This window comes from Bufo bufo, chromosome 9 (assembly GCF_905171765.1).
Source record: "Bufo bufo chromosome 9, aBufBuf1.1, whole genome shotgun sequence".
Classification (NCBI taxonomy): Eukaryota; Metazoa; Chordata; class Amphibia; order Anura; family Bufonidae; genus Bufo; species Bufo bufo.
This window is the reverse complement of record NC_053397.1, coordinates 205,549,406-205,567,229: the sequence shown is the minus strand read 5'-3', so window position 1 is coordinate 205,567,229 and position 17,824 is coordinate 205,549,406. Positions and strand designations below refer to the sequence as shown.

Here is a 17,824-nt window from a genome sequence, read left to right as displayed (position 1 = left end):
TAAATGATCAGTTGTGCGCCATTAGGCTACAGGCGCACAACTGCGCCGTGTTTTGCGGTCCGCACTCATGTGCATTCTGTAATTTGTGCGACGGAATGGGCCGCCCATAATACAAATGCCTATTCTTGTCCACAAAATGGACGAGAATCGGACAGGTTCTATTTTTTTGCAGGGCCACGGAACGGAGCAACGGATGTGGCTCTGATATGGACCTAGACATCTGCACGGAGATTGAGACACGCCCTGCAATATCACACGGTGCCTCACGGTCGGTTCACACATGGGTTTTTAGTGCCATTCTTGTGGACTTCTGAGTTTTTAGTGGCTTTTTTTGCACCCCCAATTTTTGGGGCATTTTTTTTTTTTTTTTTTCGGCTTCGGATGTCTATGGAAAAAAAAGAAAAGGAAAAGAAGAGCACACAAAGAATTATTTTTTTTTTACTACTGGCATTTTTGTTAATTAGGTGGCTTTTTTTTACTCAAAAATGCAGCATGTTGAAGCTTTTACCATTTTTTCCTGGTGTTTTGACCTATTCTTCTCTCAGGGGAAAAATGCCAGAAAAAAAAACCTCAACTAACCAAAAAAATAATAATAATAATAATAATGTTAAAAATATAATAAAATAGGTTAGCAAATTTATAAAGGTCATTTTGGAATGTATTTATTTTATCTTTATTGCTCCAGTCTCCCGTTCTGGGCTTTGGTCACATGACCATGTAGCTCTCATTTCCAGTGATGTCATGTCCATGGGTGGGGCAGTGATAGGGGAGTGTCTATATAAAACTAGCTGGGTGGGAGGAGCTATAAACTAGTTGGGCATTGTTAGGGGAGTGTCTATATACCTCGATGGGTGGGAGGAGCTATAAACTAGCTGGGCATTTTTAGGGGAGTGTCTATATAAAAGTAGCTGGGTGGGAGGAGCTATAAACTAGCTGGGCATTGTTAGGGGAGTGTCTATATAACTAGATGGGTGGGAGGAGCTATAAACTAGCTGGGCATTGTTAGGGGAGTGTCTATATAACTAGATGGGTGGGAGGAGCTATAAACCAGCTGGTGTGAGGAAGGAGAAGTGCATCATGGGTTTGGTGGGATACAGGAACAGGAAGTGCTACATACAGGATGGATAGAAACCAGAGGGATTGGTTTACATGGTGAAAACGGGTCAGGAGAGTCCAGATTGAGAAAAATAACACATATGTACATGAAGTAAGCAACTACCTGAGCATATCTGTTAAAACACAGTGATCCTGGAAAACCTCTTTAAAAATGTCAGGTTGAGCCGACAGGGAGCCTTATATCTAAGAGCGCAAACCAGCGCTACTTCCAGATCCAATATGTAATTAAAGTGCATCTCTCCCTGCACAATGACAACTGATTAAGAAAACCTTCCAGCTCCACAGGCCTGCCCGCCGCTCAGAAACTGCTTTCACTGAAAGTGAAGTTTAATCGCTTCCTCTTCCATTTCACAATATTCTGCTATCTTCACAATGTACCACCAGGTGACAAAAAGGGTCTCATTTTATTCTGCATCTTCCTGTCCAAAGAATGTATAGAATCTACCCGGTCACGAGATCATCCAGGTGGGAGAGCAGAAAGTCTCAGCTGCGAGGTTCATACATGATCTATTATCTCTCTTCCGAAATGAAAGGAGATGTCTACAATTATCTAGATGTGGGACGCAGAGCGCGCGGCTTGTCTGAAAGATGGTGTAATTGCTCATGATTATACATGAGGTGGCCTACATGCAGACGAATGCTGCTATGGAAATCCTTGTGCTAAAGTATATCCATTCATCCACCCACATTGCAGAGGTTCATTGAAGTCCTACTGCTATAGCTGAAGCACCGCCGGTTCTCCCATCAGGGGTTACCTCGGGGTGGTGGCATTTTTACCCCTTGGTGACCACTGATCCGTGTTTTTACAGCAGTCACTAAGGGGCCTTAGGCTGGGCCGCTGCTTTTTAACAGCGGCCCAGTCTAAGCGATGTACGGGTCCCCCGTGCAGCGGAGGCCCGCCTCTTACATGAGAGTCGCGGCCCTGCCCTAACAGCCCGGACTGGCAGGAGTGCCGATCCGGGCTGTTTAACACTTTACATACCGCGGGCAATGGCGCCCGCCGCATGTAAAGTGCTGGCAGAGAGAGCGGACTACCCATGTCTCCCATCGGCACCCTGCAAATGCGATCACGGGGTGCCGATGTGTGTGAAGGCTGGCTGGGGTCTAATGTAGGCCCCAGACCAGCCTTGAGTAACTGCTCTGGCGCAGCCTGCTGGTCAATGTCAAAATAGCATTGCCATTAAAATTCAATGCACTATAGGGATAGTGTATTGCATTTTAAAGTAATCAAAATATTGCCTGTTATAGTGCCCTTGTGGGACTATTGAGTGGTAATTTTTTTTTTCCATTAAAGGGTTCCTACCACCTCATTTGGACCTAATTAGCTGTCAGACACTAGCGGTCTGCTCTACCTAACCATGCTATTCTAAGACCTTTGTGAGCAGCCGTTACACTAAAAAAACAACTTTTATTGCTATGCAAATGAGCCTCTAGGTGCTATGTGGGCGTCTTTTCAGCACCTAGAGGCTCCGTCTACTCTCCCTGTATTCCGCCCCGCTCGTCCCTCCAGCCCGCCCATCTCTAGATTGCCAGCCTCCATCTCATCCATCGGCCTTATTCTCGCGCCTGCGCCGTGTGAGTCTGTATTCGGCGCAGGCGCAGTGACTGTCTGACCGGCCGGGCGTCGTCTGTTCGGGAGCGGTCAGACAGTCACTGCGCCTGCGCCGAATACAGACTCACACGGCGCAGGCGCGAGAATAAGGCCGATGGATGAGATGGAGGCTGGCAATCTAGAGATGGGCGGGCTGGAGGGACGAGCGGGGCGGAATACAGGGAGAGTAGACGGAGCCTCTAGGTGCTGAAAAGACGCCCCCATAGCACCTAGAGGCTCATTTGCATAGCAATAAAAGTTGTTTTTTTAGTGTAACGGCTGCTCACAAAAGGTCTTAGAATAGCATGGTTAGGTAGAGCAGACCGCTAGTGTCTGACAGCTAATTAGGTCCAAATGAGGTGGTAGGAACCCTTTAACAAAAAAACGAAACTTTTATCCCCCATGGGAAATATGTTTTCAATAAAAAAAAAATTGCTAAAAGAAAATCTCCCCCATATGTTTGGTATTGCCGCATCCATAACGACCCAGACTACAACAATATCACATAAATTATCCCCTATGATGAAGGTCGTAAAAAATAAAAATTAATAACACGCGATCAAAAAGCATCATTTATTATTCCAAAATGATACCAATGAAAAATACAAGTCATTCCGCAAAAATCAAGCCCTCACATAACTCAATAGAAATAAAAATAAAAAAAATAAAAAAGTTATGCGTCTTGGGAAGCAGCAATGCAAAAATATTTTTTCTTTTTAAAAAAAAAAATATATATATATGTATTTGGTATCACTGTAATTGTACTGACTCAGAGAATAAAGATATTATGTTATTTATACCGGAGAATGAACGCTATAAAATTTATAACGTAAAAACGCAGTGGCAGAATTGCTGTTTTCCCCCATCTCCCTCCCAGAAAGAGTTTATAAAAGTTAACCAGAAAGTTATGCGTACCCCAAAATGGTGCCATTAAAAACTACAACTTTTTTCCGCAAAAACAAGCCCTAAAAAAGTTATAGCTCTTGGAATGTGACAATGAAAAAAAGGAAGAAAGACGCTTGGTCAGGACAAAAACAGGCTGGTCACTAACAGGTTAATCAAAAAGCTATAACCAGGGGCTGATCGAAGTGAATCTGCTAATATCATCCATAGTCCAAGTATGTGAATACCTGATCTCATCTATGTGCACTCCTCTAGGGAGACTTTAAACCTAATTTTGGAACATGACTATGGGGATCTGCATGTATAGGAGGTAGGCTTTTTTCTTCGGTGCCATAAAACACTGATGAGCATGCTCGATCGTTGCTCCAGACAAGGTCCTCCTAGTCATGGTCTTTAGATTTGGAGGAGCAGAGTACCCTGTTTTAACAATGGCCCAGCAGTTACTCCTCCTTTAGCAATCAGAAGTGCTCTGACCTTCAGGGGGTCATCAAACAAAATAGTAATTCTCCACCGCTGAGAAGTCAAAAGGCAACTCTATGACGTGAAGGCCCCAGCAGACAGATACCCATTTCTCAGCTTCCTGCATTCTCATGAGTGTGGCATGAGAACTGGGTATTGAGGAGTGCGGTATACTCAGGTATTAGTTACCCCAAAATTTTTACTTAGGCAAATTTTTACTTAGAAATTCAGGAGCTAAAACGGTCTATTCATCCATACATTCCGAAAGGAATTGACTTATAAGATCACGAACACCAATATTTACTGTAAACTGAATGCTGTAAAAAAAAAAAAGAAAAAGCGATGGCGCGTGGCTAAACCCGATATTAGAATGAAATCCTGCTGCCGAATAATAATTAACCTACCACTGGAATCTCAGCAATGTTTGGTCTATGAAGGAAGAATAACGTACAGTAAATGGTCCAAGATACGACCTATAGGTTTACTAAATACTCCACAAAACAACTACAGATGTCAGGAGTGAAGACCTTGCTGATGCTATGCGATTCGTATCAAATGGACTTTCCAGTATTTTGACCAATACAGGAGCTTTTATACCATTTACCACGCTCATCAGCGGGCACAAAACGTATCGGATTCAATTATATACTCGGGGCCCTGAACTGTAAGAGTCCAAGGGAGTCAACCAAACACTGGGTCATTCTTATAGGGCAGGGGTACTCAACTGGTGGACAGTGGTCTGAATCCGGACCGTGGTTGCCAGCTGTCCGGACCCCTCCGTGCACCCGGGTGTCAGCTCTCAGGGGGTGCCACAGTCCAGAAGCAATGAGGGCTTCCATTAATACAGATGGCAGCGCTCATTACTAGAGCGCTGGGAGCTGTAGTCCTGTCACTCACCGCTCAGCTCCCGGCGCTCCTCCCCTCCTTCAAGCCGGTGTTCTAACAAAAATCGTGAAAATACCTTACTCCGTGACTTCCGGGGGTGTGCGCCTCAGCGCAAGCACACTACCACGGCACGGGTAAGGTAACGTTACAGGGAGCGCTGACTCACGGACACTGCGCGTGCTTCCTCAGGGTTAAGGAGATCTGACGGTCTTTTCTCCTTTGCCCTCACACTGCGCACGCACGGATTGTGAAATCTCCTTACCCTCACAAGGGTTAGGGTTTAGGGTTATGCCCCAATATGGTGCACCCATCACCCACCCCCTGGACGACTGATAGTGCTGGGAGCAAAAGGAGAATTCACAATGGGCATTACTATTCTTAAAAAAAAGAATCGGTAGGACCCCTACAGGGATTTTCCGGCATAGTTTTTTTTCATAATATATCCCGAGGGTCTTAACCAGGGCCCATTCAGATACAGTGTAAACTGCAATACCTCACATGATCCATGAACAATTGTGGTTTCTACATTTTCTTTTATAGGTGCTGATCTTTGAGAGCATACATGTATACAGCTAAAGGACAACTCCACCCAAAACATGTCACCAGCTCTGTCTCCATTTTCGAAGTCACAAAACTGGTGACTGAACGTATCATCATAAAGGAGTATTTGGATAAAGCAATTCTATGGCCAGGATTAAACATTTGAAAACCTGATGTGTAACTCAGTGCCTAGCTACATGGGGATCGCCTCCTCGGTGCCTAGCTACATGGGGATCGCCTCCTCGGTGCCTAGCTACATGGGGATCGCCTCCTCGGTGCCTAGCTACACGGGGATCGCCTCCTCGGTGCCTAGCTACACGGGGAATCGCCTCCTCGGTGCCTAGCTACATGGGGATCGCCTCCTCGGTGCCTAGCTACATGGGGATCGCCTCCTCGGTGCCTAGCTACATGGGGATCGCCTCCTCGGTGCCTAGCTACATGGGGATCGCCTCCTCGGTGCCTAGCTACATGGGGATCGCCTCCTCGGTGCCTAGCTACATGGGGATCGCCTCCTCGGTGCCTAGCTACATGGGGATCGCCTCCTCGGTGCCTAGCTACATGGGGATCGCCTCCTCGGTGCCTAGCTACATGGGGATCGCCTCCTCGGTGCCTAGCTACATGGGGATCGCCTCCTCGGTGCCTAGCTACATGGGGATCGCCTCCTCGGTGCCTAGCTACATGGGGATCGCCTCCTCGGTGCCTAGCTACATGGGGATCGCCTCCTCGGTGCCTAGCTACATGGGGATCGCCTCCTCGGTGCCTAGCTACATGGGGATCGCCTCCTCGGTGCCTAGCTACATGGGGATCGCCTCCTCGGTGCCTAGCTACATGGGGATCGCCTCCTCGGTGCTTAGCTACATGGGGATCGCCTCCTCGGTGCCTAGCTACATGGGGATCGCCTCCTCGGTGCCTAGCTACATGGGGATCGCCTCCTCGGTGCCTAGCTACATGGGGATCGCCTCCTCGGTGCCTAGCTACATGGGGATAGCCCCCTCGGTGCCTAGCTACATGGGAATCGCCTCCTCGGTGCCTAGCTACATGGGGATCGCCTCCTCGGTGCCTAGCTACATGGGGATAGCCTCCTCGGTGCCTAGCTACATGGGGATAGCCTCCTCGGTGCCTAGCTACATGGGGATAGCCTCCTCGGTGCCTAGCTACATGGGGATCGCCTCCTCGGTGCCTAGCTACATGGGGATCGCCCCCTCGGTGCCTAGCTACATGGGGATCGCCTCCTCGGTGCCTAGCTACATAGGGATTACCCGCTATTTATTCTTCCTCAGATGTTGCCGATTGGCTCCTTTTCAACTCAGCTCCATTAAGGCCCCTTTCACACGGGCGAGAATTCCGCGCAAGTGCAATGCGTGAGGTGAACGCATTGCACCCGCACTGAATCCGGACCTATTCACTTTAATGGGGCTGTTTACATGAGCGGTGATTTTCACGCATCACTTGTGCGTTGCGTGAAAATCCAAACAAGCTCTATATTGTGCGTTTTTCACGCAACGCAGGCCCCATAGCAGTGAATGGTGCTGCGTGAAAATCGCAAGCAAGTGCGGATGCGGTGCGGTTTTCACGCATGGTTGCTAGGTGACAATCAGGATGGGGACCCAATCTTTATTATTTTCCCTTATAACATGGTTATAAGGGAAAATAATAAGCATTCTGTATTAAGAATTCTAAATAAAATTAGGGATGGAGGGGTTAAAATAAAATAAATAAAAAATTAAACTCTTTAAATTGTCTTTTTTCTTCTTCTTTGAGGACCTGGGAGAAAAGGACCTTTTGTGACATCACTGCGCTCATCAAATGGTCGATCACATGGTCCACCACCATGGTGATGGACCATGTGATTAGCGCAGTGACGTCACCAAAAGGTCCTTTTCTCCCAGGTCCTCAAAGAAGAAAGACGACAAGTCGGGCTGCGCGAACAAGTGGATGAGGAGAGTTAAATTTTTTATTATTTTGTTTTTAACCCCTCCATCCCTAATTTACTAAGCATTCTGTATTAAGAATGCTATTATTTTCCCTTATAAAATCTACACAACACCGATCCCAAACCCGAACTTCTGTGAAGAAGTCCGGGTTCGGGTCTGTGTACCAAACATGCCGATTTTTCTCACGCGTGTGCAAAGCGCATTAAAACGCTTTTCAATCACGCATTTTCCCGCAATGCACCCGCATCCTATCTGGCCCTCACACGCGACGCCCGTGTGAAAGAGGCCTAAGGCAGAGCTGTGATCTGTGACTAAGGCCTCTTTCACACGAGCGTGACGGATTAGGTCCGGATGCGTTCAGGGAAACTCACACCATTTTGCAAGCAAGTTCAGTTGGGTTTGTCTGCGATTGCGTTCAGTTTTTTCCGCGTGGGTGCAATGTGTTTTGATGCGTTTTTCACTAAAGCCCCATTCTCTTCTATGGGGCCAGGGCTGCGTGAAAAAAACGAATATATAGAATGTGTTTTTCACACAACGCAGAACTGATGCGTGAAAAAAAAACTGACCGATTGAAATGAATAGGTCAGGATTCAGTGCGGGTGCCGTGTGTTCACGTCACCCATTGCACCCGCGCTATTTCAGACGCTTGTATTTGCAATGCATATATAGTCCGTATTTAATGTAACGGATTCTGCTGCTAATGTTAATGAATAGAGCCATTCACATGGGCGATTAATTTCCATCAGTATTTGTTCGTGTGCAGGAGACCTAAAGCTTAGTAACACTGTCTGCAGGGAGCCTGAGGTAGTCTGGGACACACCCTTGTCTCATCATTGGTCCCTCCCCCCTGCAGCTCTGCCTCTTCTGATAGGCTTGTGCCCACACACGGCAGCCAATCACAGGCTCAGCATGAAGCCAGTGCATGGAGAGGAAGGGCCGAATAGCTACAGTACAGATTAATAAAGATAACCAGTGACTGCTGCACATATAGTGAGGGGAATGACCCCAAGTAAGGGGAGTCTGGAGGGTCACATTAATCAAAGACATTCAACTTTACCCCAAACTCTGTCGTTGTGGGCGGAGTCACTGCCTGTTATTTGCTAGGTCGCACGTTTTCTATTTTTGTATTATGAGAAAATGAAATATTTTAAATTTTGCAGCAGAACTTTCCACCATTTACCAAAGAATGACCTATTAAAGTTCTGGGCAAGTTCTGAACTAAAAACACATCATTAAATACAATATTTCTTACAAATCAGAGCCGCGCATTCCTTTGAAATAGACGGCATCTACTGCAGCCTGCCTGGTACTTGCTATAATGGGATATTTCCTGCTGTTATTTTTCTCAGGAAGGCTTCCAACCCCCTACCCCTCCCTGTCACTTGGAGACTCATTTTCCGGCTGGCTGCCCCTTTCCCCTGCCATTATGGAGCGACAGACAGTCCTTCCAAGCTTTGTGCATGCCATGAGCATTGCAACAAAGATGGACCAGGGGCGTGGTGCAGGCAGACAGACGAGCGGCCAGCAGAGCGCAGGACATGGGTCCTACCACCGCCAGACGTCTGATCCCACTGCAAATACTCAGCACCTCTGCTATCGTCAGTTATCCATATTTACTGGAGAGAGAGAGATAATAGAGAGAGAGATGATAGAGAGAGGATAATGATAGAGAGATGATAGAGAGAGAGATGATAGAGAGAGAGAGATGATAGAGAGAGGATAATGATAGAGAGAGATGATAGAGAGAGAGAGATGATAGAGAGAGAGAGAGAGATGATAGAGAGATGATAATTATAGAGAGAGATGATAGAGAGAGAGAGAGATGATAGAGAGAGAGAGAGATGATAGAGAGAGAGAGATGATAGAGAGATAGAGATGATAGAGAGAGAGAGATGATAGAGAGGATAATGATAGAGAGATGATAATTATAGAGAGAGATGATAGAGAGAGAGAGAGATGATAGAGAGATAGAGATGATAGAGAGAGAGATAGAGAGACAGACCTCATGCACACGACCGTTGTAAGCGGCGGCTCGGATGCAGACCCATTCATTTCAATGGGGCCGCAAAAGATGCGGACAGCACTCCGTGTGCTGTCCGCATCCGTTGCTCCGTTCTGCGGCCCCGCTAAAAAAAATCTAACATGGCCTATTCTTGTCCGCGCTTTGTGGACAAGAATAGGCATTTATATTGCCGCCGCCAAGCCCGCAAATTGCGGAAGGCAACAGGGGCGGCTTCCGTTTTTTGCGGATCCGCGGTGAGAGAGAGAGTTAAGAGACTTCATTCGCCTCTTTTCTGACATGCTCAGTGCATGACTTTTTATGCTTTTTTTTTTTAATGATGAGGGTTTTCCTCTCACCACCCCCGCTTTAACCCCTGATGGACTGAGGATTATAAACGTTACCCTCCGTGTATTATACAGTGCACTTTATAGATTTAGGTTATGCCTTTAGCAATGACACTTATGTTTTGCCAATACATGGAACGCACTTTATATAGGACTATGATGCGCTGTTGTATTGGAGGTCATTATTCGCTGGCATACACGTGTATATATCTGCTAGGAGACGTATCACGTTGCGTGAAAATGGCTCTGGAAAAAGCTGAGGTGCTGATGGTGTAAGGCGGTGTTCACACCAGGTTTTCGTCCCACTTTTAACATTACATTGGGGGAAAGAAAAAGGTGGAAGCACATAGTATGCTCCACTTTACCATCCTGTGGAGTCCAGGACAAGCGGAATCCTGTAGTGACGGATGGTCCTGTACGCCACCTGTCCGACCCATTCATCTATGGATACATCATATATATACATTAAACGTGGGACAAACACCTAATGTGAACACAGCCTGACAGAGGAATGAACTGTTCTGCACTGGATACTTGTCGAGTTCCGTAAGTTCTTGTGTAAGCAAACTGGACCTTGGATCAGGGAGTTGGTCGAGGGCATCCATCCGTGTAACTAGGTCCAAGGGCCGCTTCCCTCTCAGTATGTAGATGGATAGACGATAGATTCGATGGATGGATAGATAAATAAATTTGATAGACAGACAGATTCAATGGATAAATAGATTTGACGAATAGACAGACATATTTGATCATTAGACAGACAGACAAATAGATGAATGGTAATTGTGATGTGACCCTTATTGCCCAGGGGATGAATACATGGATATTATTTATTAATAATATAGAATAATAAAACATGAATTATTATTCTATATTATTGATAAGAGTGAAATTGATTGCCGCCCCCACCTCTCTACCATTAGGCTAGGGCTACACGATGACGTGTGTCACGTGATATTTTGTCGCACCAGTCACGCAACAATTTTTATAATGATAGTCTATGGTGCCACACAACAGTAGCAAAAAAACCCCATCCAAGATGGACTGTCGCGTCACAGTCGCAACGCGACACCATAGACTATCATTATAAAAAGGTGTGGTTGCGCCCCTTTGTGTCGCGCGGTGTGGTTGCGCCCCTTTGTGTCGCGCGGTGTGGTTGCGCCCCTTTGTGTCGCGCGGTGCGCTTGCGCCCCTTTGTGCCGCGCGGTGCGCTTGCGCCCCTTTGTGCCGCGCGGTGCGCTTGCACCCCTTTGTGCCGCGCGGTGCGCTTGCACCCCTTTGTGCCGCGCGGTGCGCTTGCGCCCCTTTGTGCCGCGCGGTGCGCTTGCGCCCCTTTGTGCCGCGCGGTGCGCTTGCGCCCCTTTGTGCCGCGCGGTGCGCTTGCGCCCCTTTGTGCCGCGCGACACATGTCGTCGTGTAGCCCTAGCCTTACTCTCTGAGCCAGGACACACCCTGGCTGGATGTAGCAGTATGTGGCAGTCAGGAGTCACCGTCTAGTAAGTGATATCCCTTCACCTGCTTCTTCCATACGGACCGGTTCCCCAGGCTGGGCCTACATCCCAGTCCGGCTGAAGCTGATGGGATACAGGTAGATTTAGCGCCGTTCTGACACTGACAGAGAAGCCTGGATCACAAATCACCGAAGATACAAAGTATCAACATGTGCGACACAATCCTGTCCACGGATACAGGCACAATACTTGTAACATTCACACACACACACACCATAGAAGGGTCCCCCATTATATTAATACGGGCCGCTCAGATACCACCACAGATTAAAATCTCCCACAATTACTGAATTCATGGAATTAAAACAAAAAATAAAAATAATAAAAAAAAGAAAACCCCCAATCTCAGACCTCTGTTGTCTGTCGGGTAAATTGCATTTGCTAAATCTGCTGATAAGAGCCTGAAATTCCTAATCAGCAGCGAGCAGATGGTCCTGTGGGCACGGCCGGAGCCACACCTTGTACCCATGCTTTTATTCCACCCCCCATACATATGCATTAATACAATATCTATCTCCGAGTAGCAAGACAGAAATGACCATGCACGGTTAACCCATGCAATGCCGGCCCCTGTGCAGGAGAGAAAGGGTTAACGACGACAACAGGTTGGCTGGGTCATTTACCTCTTTCCTCCTGCTGGGTGCCCCAGGTCTGGTCACCAGGGCGGTCTCGTTGAGCACAATGGCAACGTCTTCCACAAAGGGGGCATCTGGCATGGTGTTGTCCGCCTCCAGCTCGACGACCTGCAGCCCAAGCTTGTCCTTTAAGACCCTGGTGTAGAGCTCGTGCTCCCTCCTCGCCCTGGCTGTGTCCACCTCTCCGCTCTCATTCATCCGGAGAGCCTGCTGGCTCAAGGAGTCTGGGATGCTTCGCACGATGGCGTGTGTGCATTTGCCTAAGCTTGACACTGCTTGCACAGACATAGTGACAGAACCGTGCTCAGCCCTGAGCTGCTCAGTGACCACCCGGGTAAACAAAAACCTAGCAAGAGGCAAAGCTACATTCTCCGCCCGCATGTAAACTGGGCCCTAGGACAAAGATGTAATGCAGTTTGCAATTGGTCACTTATCACTGCCAGCTGATTGGGTGCTGCACAATCCAGTCTGACAGCTGCAGCCTTGCCTGGTGGGGAGCCGAGCATGTGGCTTCATTCATGGTGATTACTGGATGTTCCCAGCAGCAGCAGAGCGCAGGTTGCAGCATCTTCCAGGAACCTGCACCTAACGCTCTGGAGTTACGAACAGATAATGAGCAGGCGAATCCGTAAATCCAATCTGTAACATCATCCTTAACCCCTTAAAGCCTATGGACACCTATCTTTGAATCCAGATTTTTTTTAAATATTGCATTGCCTATGTTAAATGATAAAAAAAAAAAAATACAAAGTCTTCTGCAATTGGTGGCGATTAAGATTTGCAGCGTTTTGCATCAGCATCCTTACAATACATAGCAAGCTGCAGGGTGCTGTTCACAGTGAAACGGCATCTGTCAGCAGATTTGTGCCCAGGACACCGGCTGACGGGTAGGGATGAGCGTCAGGGGGCTATATTCCAATTTTGCGATATTTCACGAATATTTAGTAGAATATTCGTCATATATTCGCAAATTTCGACAATTCGAGATTATTTTATTGAATGCGAAAAAATCGGCAATGTAAAAATCGCGTAATGCGAATTTCGTAACACGAAATACAGGCGTGGGTCACTTTGGCTACATTTTTCAAGCTGCTAGAAGTTTCCTGAGACTGGAGAAAATGGTCGGCACGGCAGAACATTGCAATAGCTTTATACGCAGATAGAGCGCTCCAATATATTCGCGATTGCGCTAATCGGCAGTAATTAGAATATTTTTTCGCACTGCGTGCAACTTTTTAGCAGGTCTGACTACAGATTACTGATTGGTGCACTAAGTATTGTTGTGAACTTGACATTGCTTCCTTCTCATCGGCCCACAAGCAAGAAGCATAAAGTATTCATGTGTTCAGATGGAAAAAGATTCCGAATATTCAATATAACGAATATATAACACTATATTATAAATATTCGTGGCAATATTCGCAATAAAAATTCGCTATTCGAATATTCGTGCTCAACACTACTGACCTGTTACATGTGCACTTGGCAGCTGAAGGCAGGACTGGTGCAAGGATTTTTGCCACCTAGGTGAAAGCTCATTTTGCCGCCCCCCTTGACTCAGCCCTTTGACCCGACCCTTTTTTGTCGGCCACCTATTTAATGATTGTTGCATGCAACATTTTACTTGACCAGCTAATTTTATATATTCTAGGTGGTCATCGGTGCCATTTTGGCCTCAAAACATTAAATGACCCCCTACACTACATTACATCATTGACAACTGTAAGTTTTTACCTTGACTGGTGGTGGCCTAGGTGTGTTTATTAGCAGGTCTGCTCCAGTCACTGTTATGGGAGATCTGTGGATGATACTGTTATGGGGGGATCTGTGGATGATACTGTTATGGGGGGGATCTGTGGATGACACTGTTATGGGGGGGATCTGTGGATGATACTGTTATGGGTGGGATCTGTGGATGACACTGTTATGGGGGGGATCTGTGGATGATACTGTTATGGGGGGATCTGTGGATGATACTGTTATGGGGGAAATCTGTGGATGATACTGTTATGGGGGGGGATCTGTGGATGACACTGTTATGGGGGGGATCTGTGGATGATACTGTTATGGGGGGGATCTGTGGATGACACTTATGGGGGGGATCTGTGGATGATACTGTTATGGGGGGATCTGTGGATGACACTGTTATGGGGGGGATCTGTGGATGATACTGTTATGGGGGGGATCTGTGGATGATACTGTTATGGGGGAAATCTGTGGATGATACTGTTATGGGGGAAATCTGTGGATGATACTGTTATGGGGGGGATCTGTGGATGACACTGTTATGGGGGGATCTGTGGATGACACTGTTATGGGGGGGATCTGTGGATGATACTGTTATGGGGGGATCTGTGGATGATACTGTTTATGGGGGGGGGATCTGTGGATGACACACTATTATGGGGGACCTGTGGATGACACACTGTTATGGGGGACCTGTGGATAACACACTGTTATGGGGGACCTGTGGATGACACACTGTTATGGGGGACCTGTGGATGACACTGTTATGGGGGATCTGTGGATGACACTGTTATGGGGGATCTGTGGATGACACTGTTATGGGGGATCTGTGGATGACACATACGGTATATAGCATCTTATGCTATATGTGTCATCCACAGATACCCCTCCCCGCCGCTCACAGGAGTATACATTTATAAACTGTAATCCGTATCCTGCAGTAACTTTAAATTTAAATCAGCGCTCATCTCTTTACTACCTTACATTCAGCTCCAGTAACAGGCAGTGCGGGCGGCGCTCACTCACTGGCGTCACACGCCTGCTCCTCCCACTAGGTGGCGCAGGCGCGTGACGTCAGTGAGTGAGCGCTGCCGCCCGCACTGCCTGTTACTGGAGCTGAGTGTAAGGTAGTAAAGAGATGAGCGCTGATTTAAATTTAAAATTACTGCAGGATACGGATTACAGTTTATAAATGTATACTCCTGTGAGCGGTGGGGCCAGTGTAGAGTAGCACAGGAGAGTCAGAGCGGAGAGCGCTGTGACTTCTATTGCAGCCAGAGCGGTGGCCCACCTTGCTTATGGGTGGCGCCGGCCCTGGCTGAAGGCATCTGTGTTGGTCCCATGTTCATATGTGCTCACATTGCTGAGAAAAATTAGGTTTTAATATATGCAAATGAGCCTCTAGGAGCAAGGGGGCATTGCTGTTAGGCTAGGGCTACACAACGACATGTGTCGCGCAACATATTTTGTAATGGTAGTCAATGGTGTCGCACTGCGACATACTGCGACACGACAGTCGCACAAAAATCCATCCTGGATAGATTCTTTGAGACTGTCATGTCGCAGTGCGACACCAACTGTCGGCGTGTAGCCCTAGCCTTACACCTAGAGGCTCTGCTCCCTCTGCAGCTGCTGCACCCTCTGCACTTTGATTGACAGGGCCAGGTAGTGATGACATTTACACTGCCTAGTGTTGGTATACTATATACATTTATATACAGGGTGAGTCAAAAGTCCCAGGACACCCTTTTATTTCAGAAAGTAAAGTGAAAATGAAATATCTGAATACAGATGGTGGATGAGGGGGGCCTATCTTTTAGGCCAGGGATGCCCAACCTGTGGCCCTCCAGCTGTTGTAAAACTAGAGTAGGCTATCTGGGCATGCTGGGAGTTGTAGTTTTGCAACAGCTGGAGGGCCGCAGGTTGGGCATTCCTGTTTTAGACTATGTCCGGAAAATGGCTGCCATCTTGAAAGCCGCCATATTGGATCAAGGACACATTTTTCTAATGGGAAGGGGGTCATGTAGCATATGAAAGAACACCAGAATATGATCAGAAATCGATTGCCGCAATCTTGTGGTTCAAAAGATATCAACACACAAAGTTGCAACAACAACCGAGAACGCTCGTTCATCAGGTAATCGGTGGTGCATTTACACGGCGAGATCATCGCTAACCAGCTGGTTAGCGATGATCTGTTCAATTGTCGGCCCGTGTAAAGGGCCTTTAAGGTGCATGGCAAGCTAATCTATAGGATCTACTAATGCATATGGCCAACCCACCTAGTTCTTCCCAGAAGGAATGCACAGAATGTCTCACATACCTTGTGTTGTCCCCCACCAGAGAACAAAGCAGGTCTAAAAAAGCACAGACATCCAGAAATTTACATTTCAAGCGGATAATTCCGTCCTCCATAAAAAAGAATCAGACAAGAAGACTATTGGAGTCTTTTTTCTTTGATACTTTCATGCTAATTATTTCCCATACATGACATAGAGGGGAACTTTCCAGATGCACCTCTAGGACAGGGTCAAATGGATGGCTTATCCTTAGGATATCCTGGCACCCTTGGCGATCAACTGACTGAAGGGGCCTCAGCGCATGTGCACTTCTTTGTGTACCAGGAACATCTCCGTACATTTGGCAGTGGTCGCGCTTGGTATTACAGCTCAGGTCAGTGAAGGGGCCTGAGCTGCAATACCAGGAACGGCCACTACCAAATGTACGGAGCTGTTTACAAACAAGCATCCTCCCAGTCCCTACGATCAGTTGATCGGTGGCAGTGCCGAGAGTCAAACCCACCACTGATCTGATATTGATGCCCTATCCTATAAATATAATTCAGGACAACGGATGTAATAAAAATCTATTCCATTTTCGGGCAGGATTGTTCAAATTTCCAGACTATTGGATTTCAAAAATATTTCTGAATATCTAACCTTCGCTGTTTTCTCTCAGGGGACATGCTGCCACTATCTCCACGTGGTGTCAGAGGACTTCATGGTGGTCCCCAGTGCAGAGGAATGCTTATCATCTTCATCATCCCGCCATTCATAATCCATCCCGAGCCATGATGTGGATCCTGTGTGTGAGGAAGCAAAATGAAGTGAGCTATGATAAAATCAAAGGCAGGCACGGCAGCTTATAGGGCTAAAGGCTTCCGGCTCTAGTGAAAAAAAAGGAAAATGTATGGAATTTTCTTGTACGTATCTCCTTTAGGTCTGACTCAACGTACTGTAGACATATGGAACGATTCAAGGGTGGGGCAAGTAAGGCAGTGGCCTAAGGCCACAAACTGAGAGATACATTGTCATTTAGGATTGCATGTGTGCGTAAAATCCTGACAACGGTGAAATTTCTAAATAAATCTGCGGTATACGCATTGCAGCTCTTCCTTTGAATTGATTCAGACCATGCAAGTAAATGGGGCCGAACCGCGATACCAAACATTGTCTATGGACAAGGATGGCGCTGTTTCTGGAAGAAGAAGTAGACCTGGCTTCTTTCTAATACCGGACAACCCCTTTAACTTTTTGAATCCTAGGTTTATGACATCCGTCATAGTTACGCACACACTGACCATGATACATGAACATCATGTATTTCAGTACGAGATAAGTAAATCAAGGCAAGGAGTTTTCAATCTTTTACACAGATTTTATCTCTGAAATTTTGTACATTTCTGAGCAAAAGCAGATTTTTTTTCCCTAGACGTGCATACTTAAATCTGGTCTCTCATCAGGACAACCCCTGGTATGTTCTGCTAGGGCATACGGAGGTCATAAAGGGGGGGTCTCCAGATCACGTGACCCCCTGTGTGTGCCAGAGAAGAGAGCTGCTGGACTTCTGGCAGACTCGAGACGTTGCTGTAGGGAAAATGCTTTGCTGGCTGAATTTTCCCACAACACAACATGATGCTCTTAAAGGAATTGTCTATTTGAGAGAATCCCTTAAAAAAATGCTATAAGCTAAATGGTGTGAACGGCAAAAGAAAGAAATAGGACCGGATGCCCCCCTTTAAAAATAGCTCCACCTAAAAGAATTTTGTGACCATAAATCTGGTCTACAGATCCGAAGAAAAAAAGAAGAGGAACCAGCAAGTAACATCTTCTCCTTGTATCATACTTATTAAGTCTACTCAGCTACCGTTTCCTGTTT

At 46.8% G+C, this 17,824-nt stretch overlaps 1 protein-coding gene across 2 annotated transcripts in view; it reads right to left on the bottom strand.

Moving 5' to 3' along the window:
- The window catches only part of DDAH1 (dimethylarginine dimethylaminohydrolase 1), a 118,610-nt gene that overhangs the window by 51,501 nt on the left and 49,285 nt on the right, over positions 1 to 17,824 (bottom strand). The window contains exon 1 of one of the 2 annotated variants that reach the window (XM_040407915.1): positions 11,909 to 12,318. The exons of the other annotated variant lie outside the window; for it this stretch is intronic. Within the exon in view, the coding sequence (XP_040263849.1) occupies positions 11,909 to 12,301 (393 nt within the window). The 5' untranslated portion in view covers positions 12,302 to 12,318. Of the gene's footprint in view, positions 1 to 11,908; positions 12,319 to 17,824 lie in introns of those variants that run through there. 2 annotated transcript variants of the gene reach the window in all.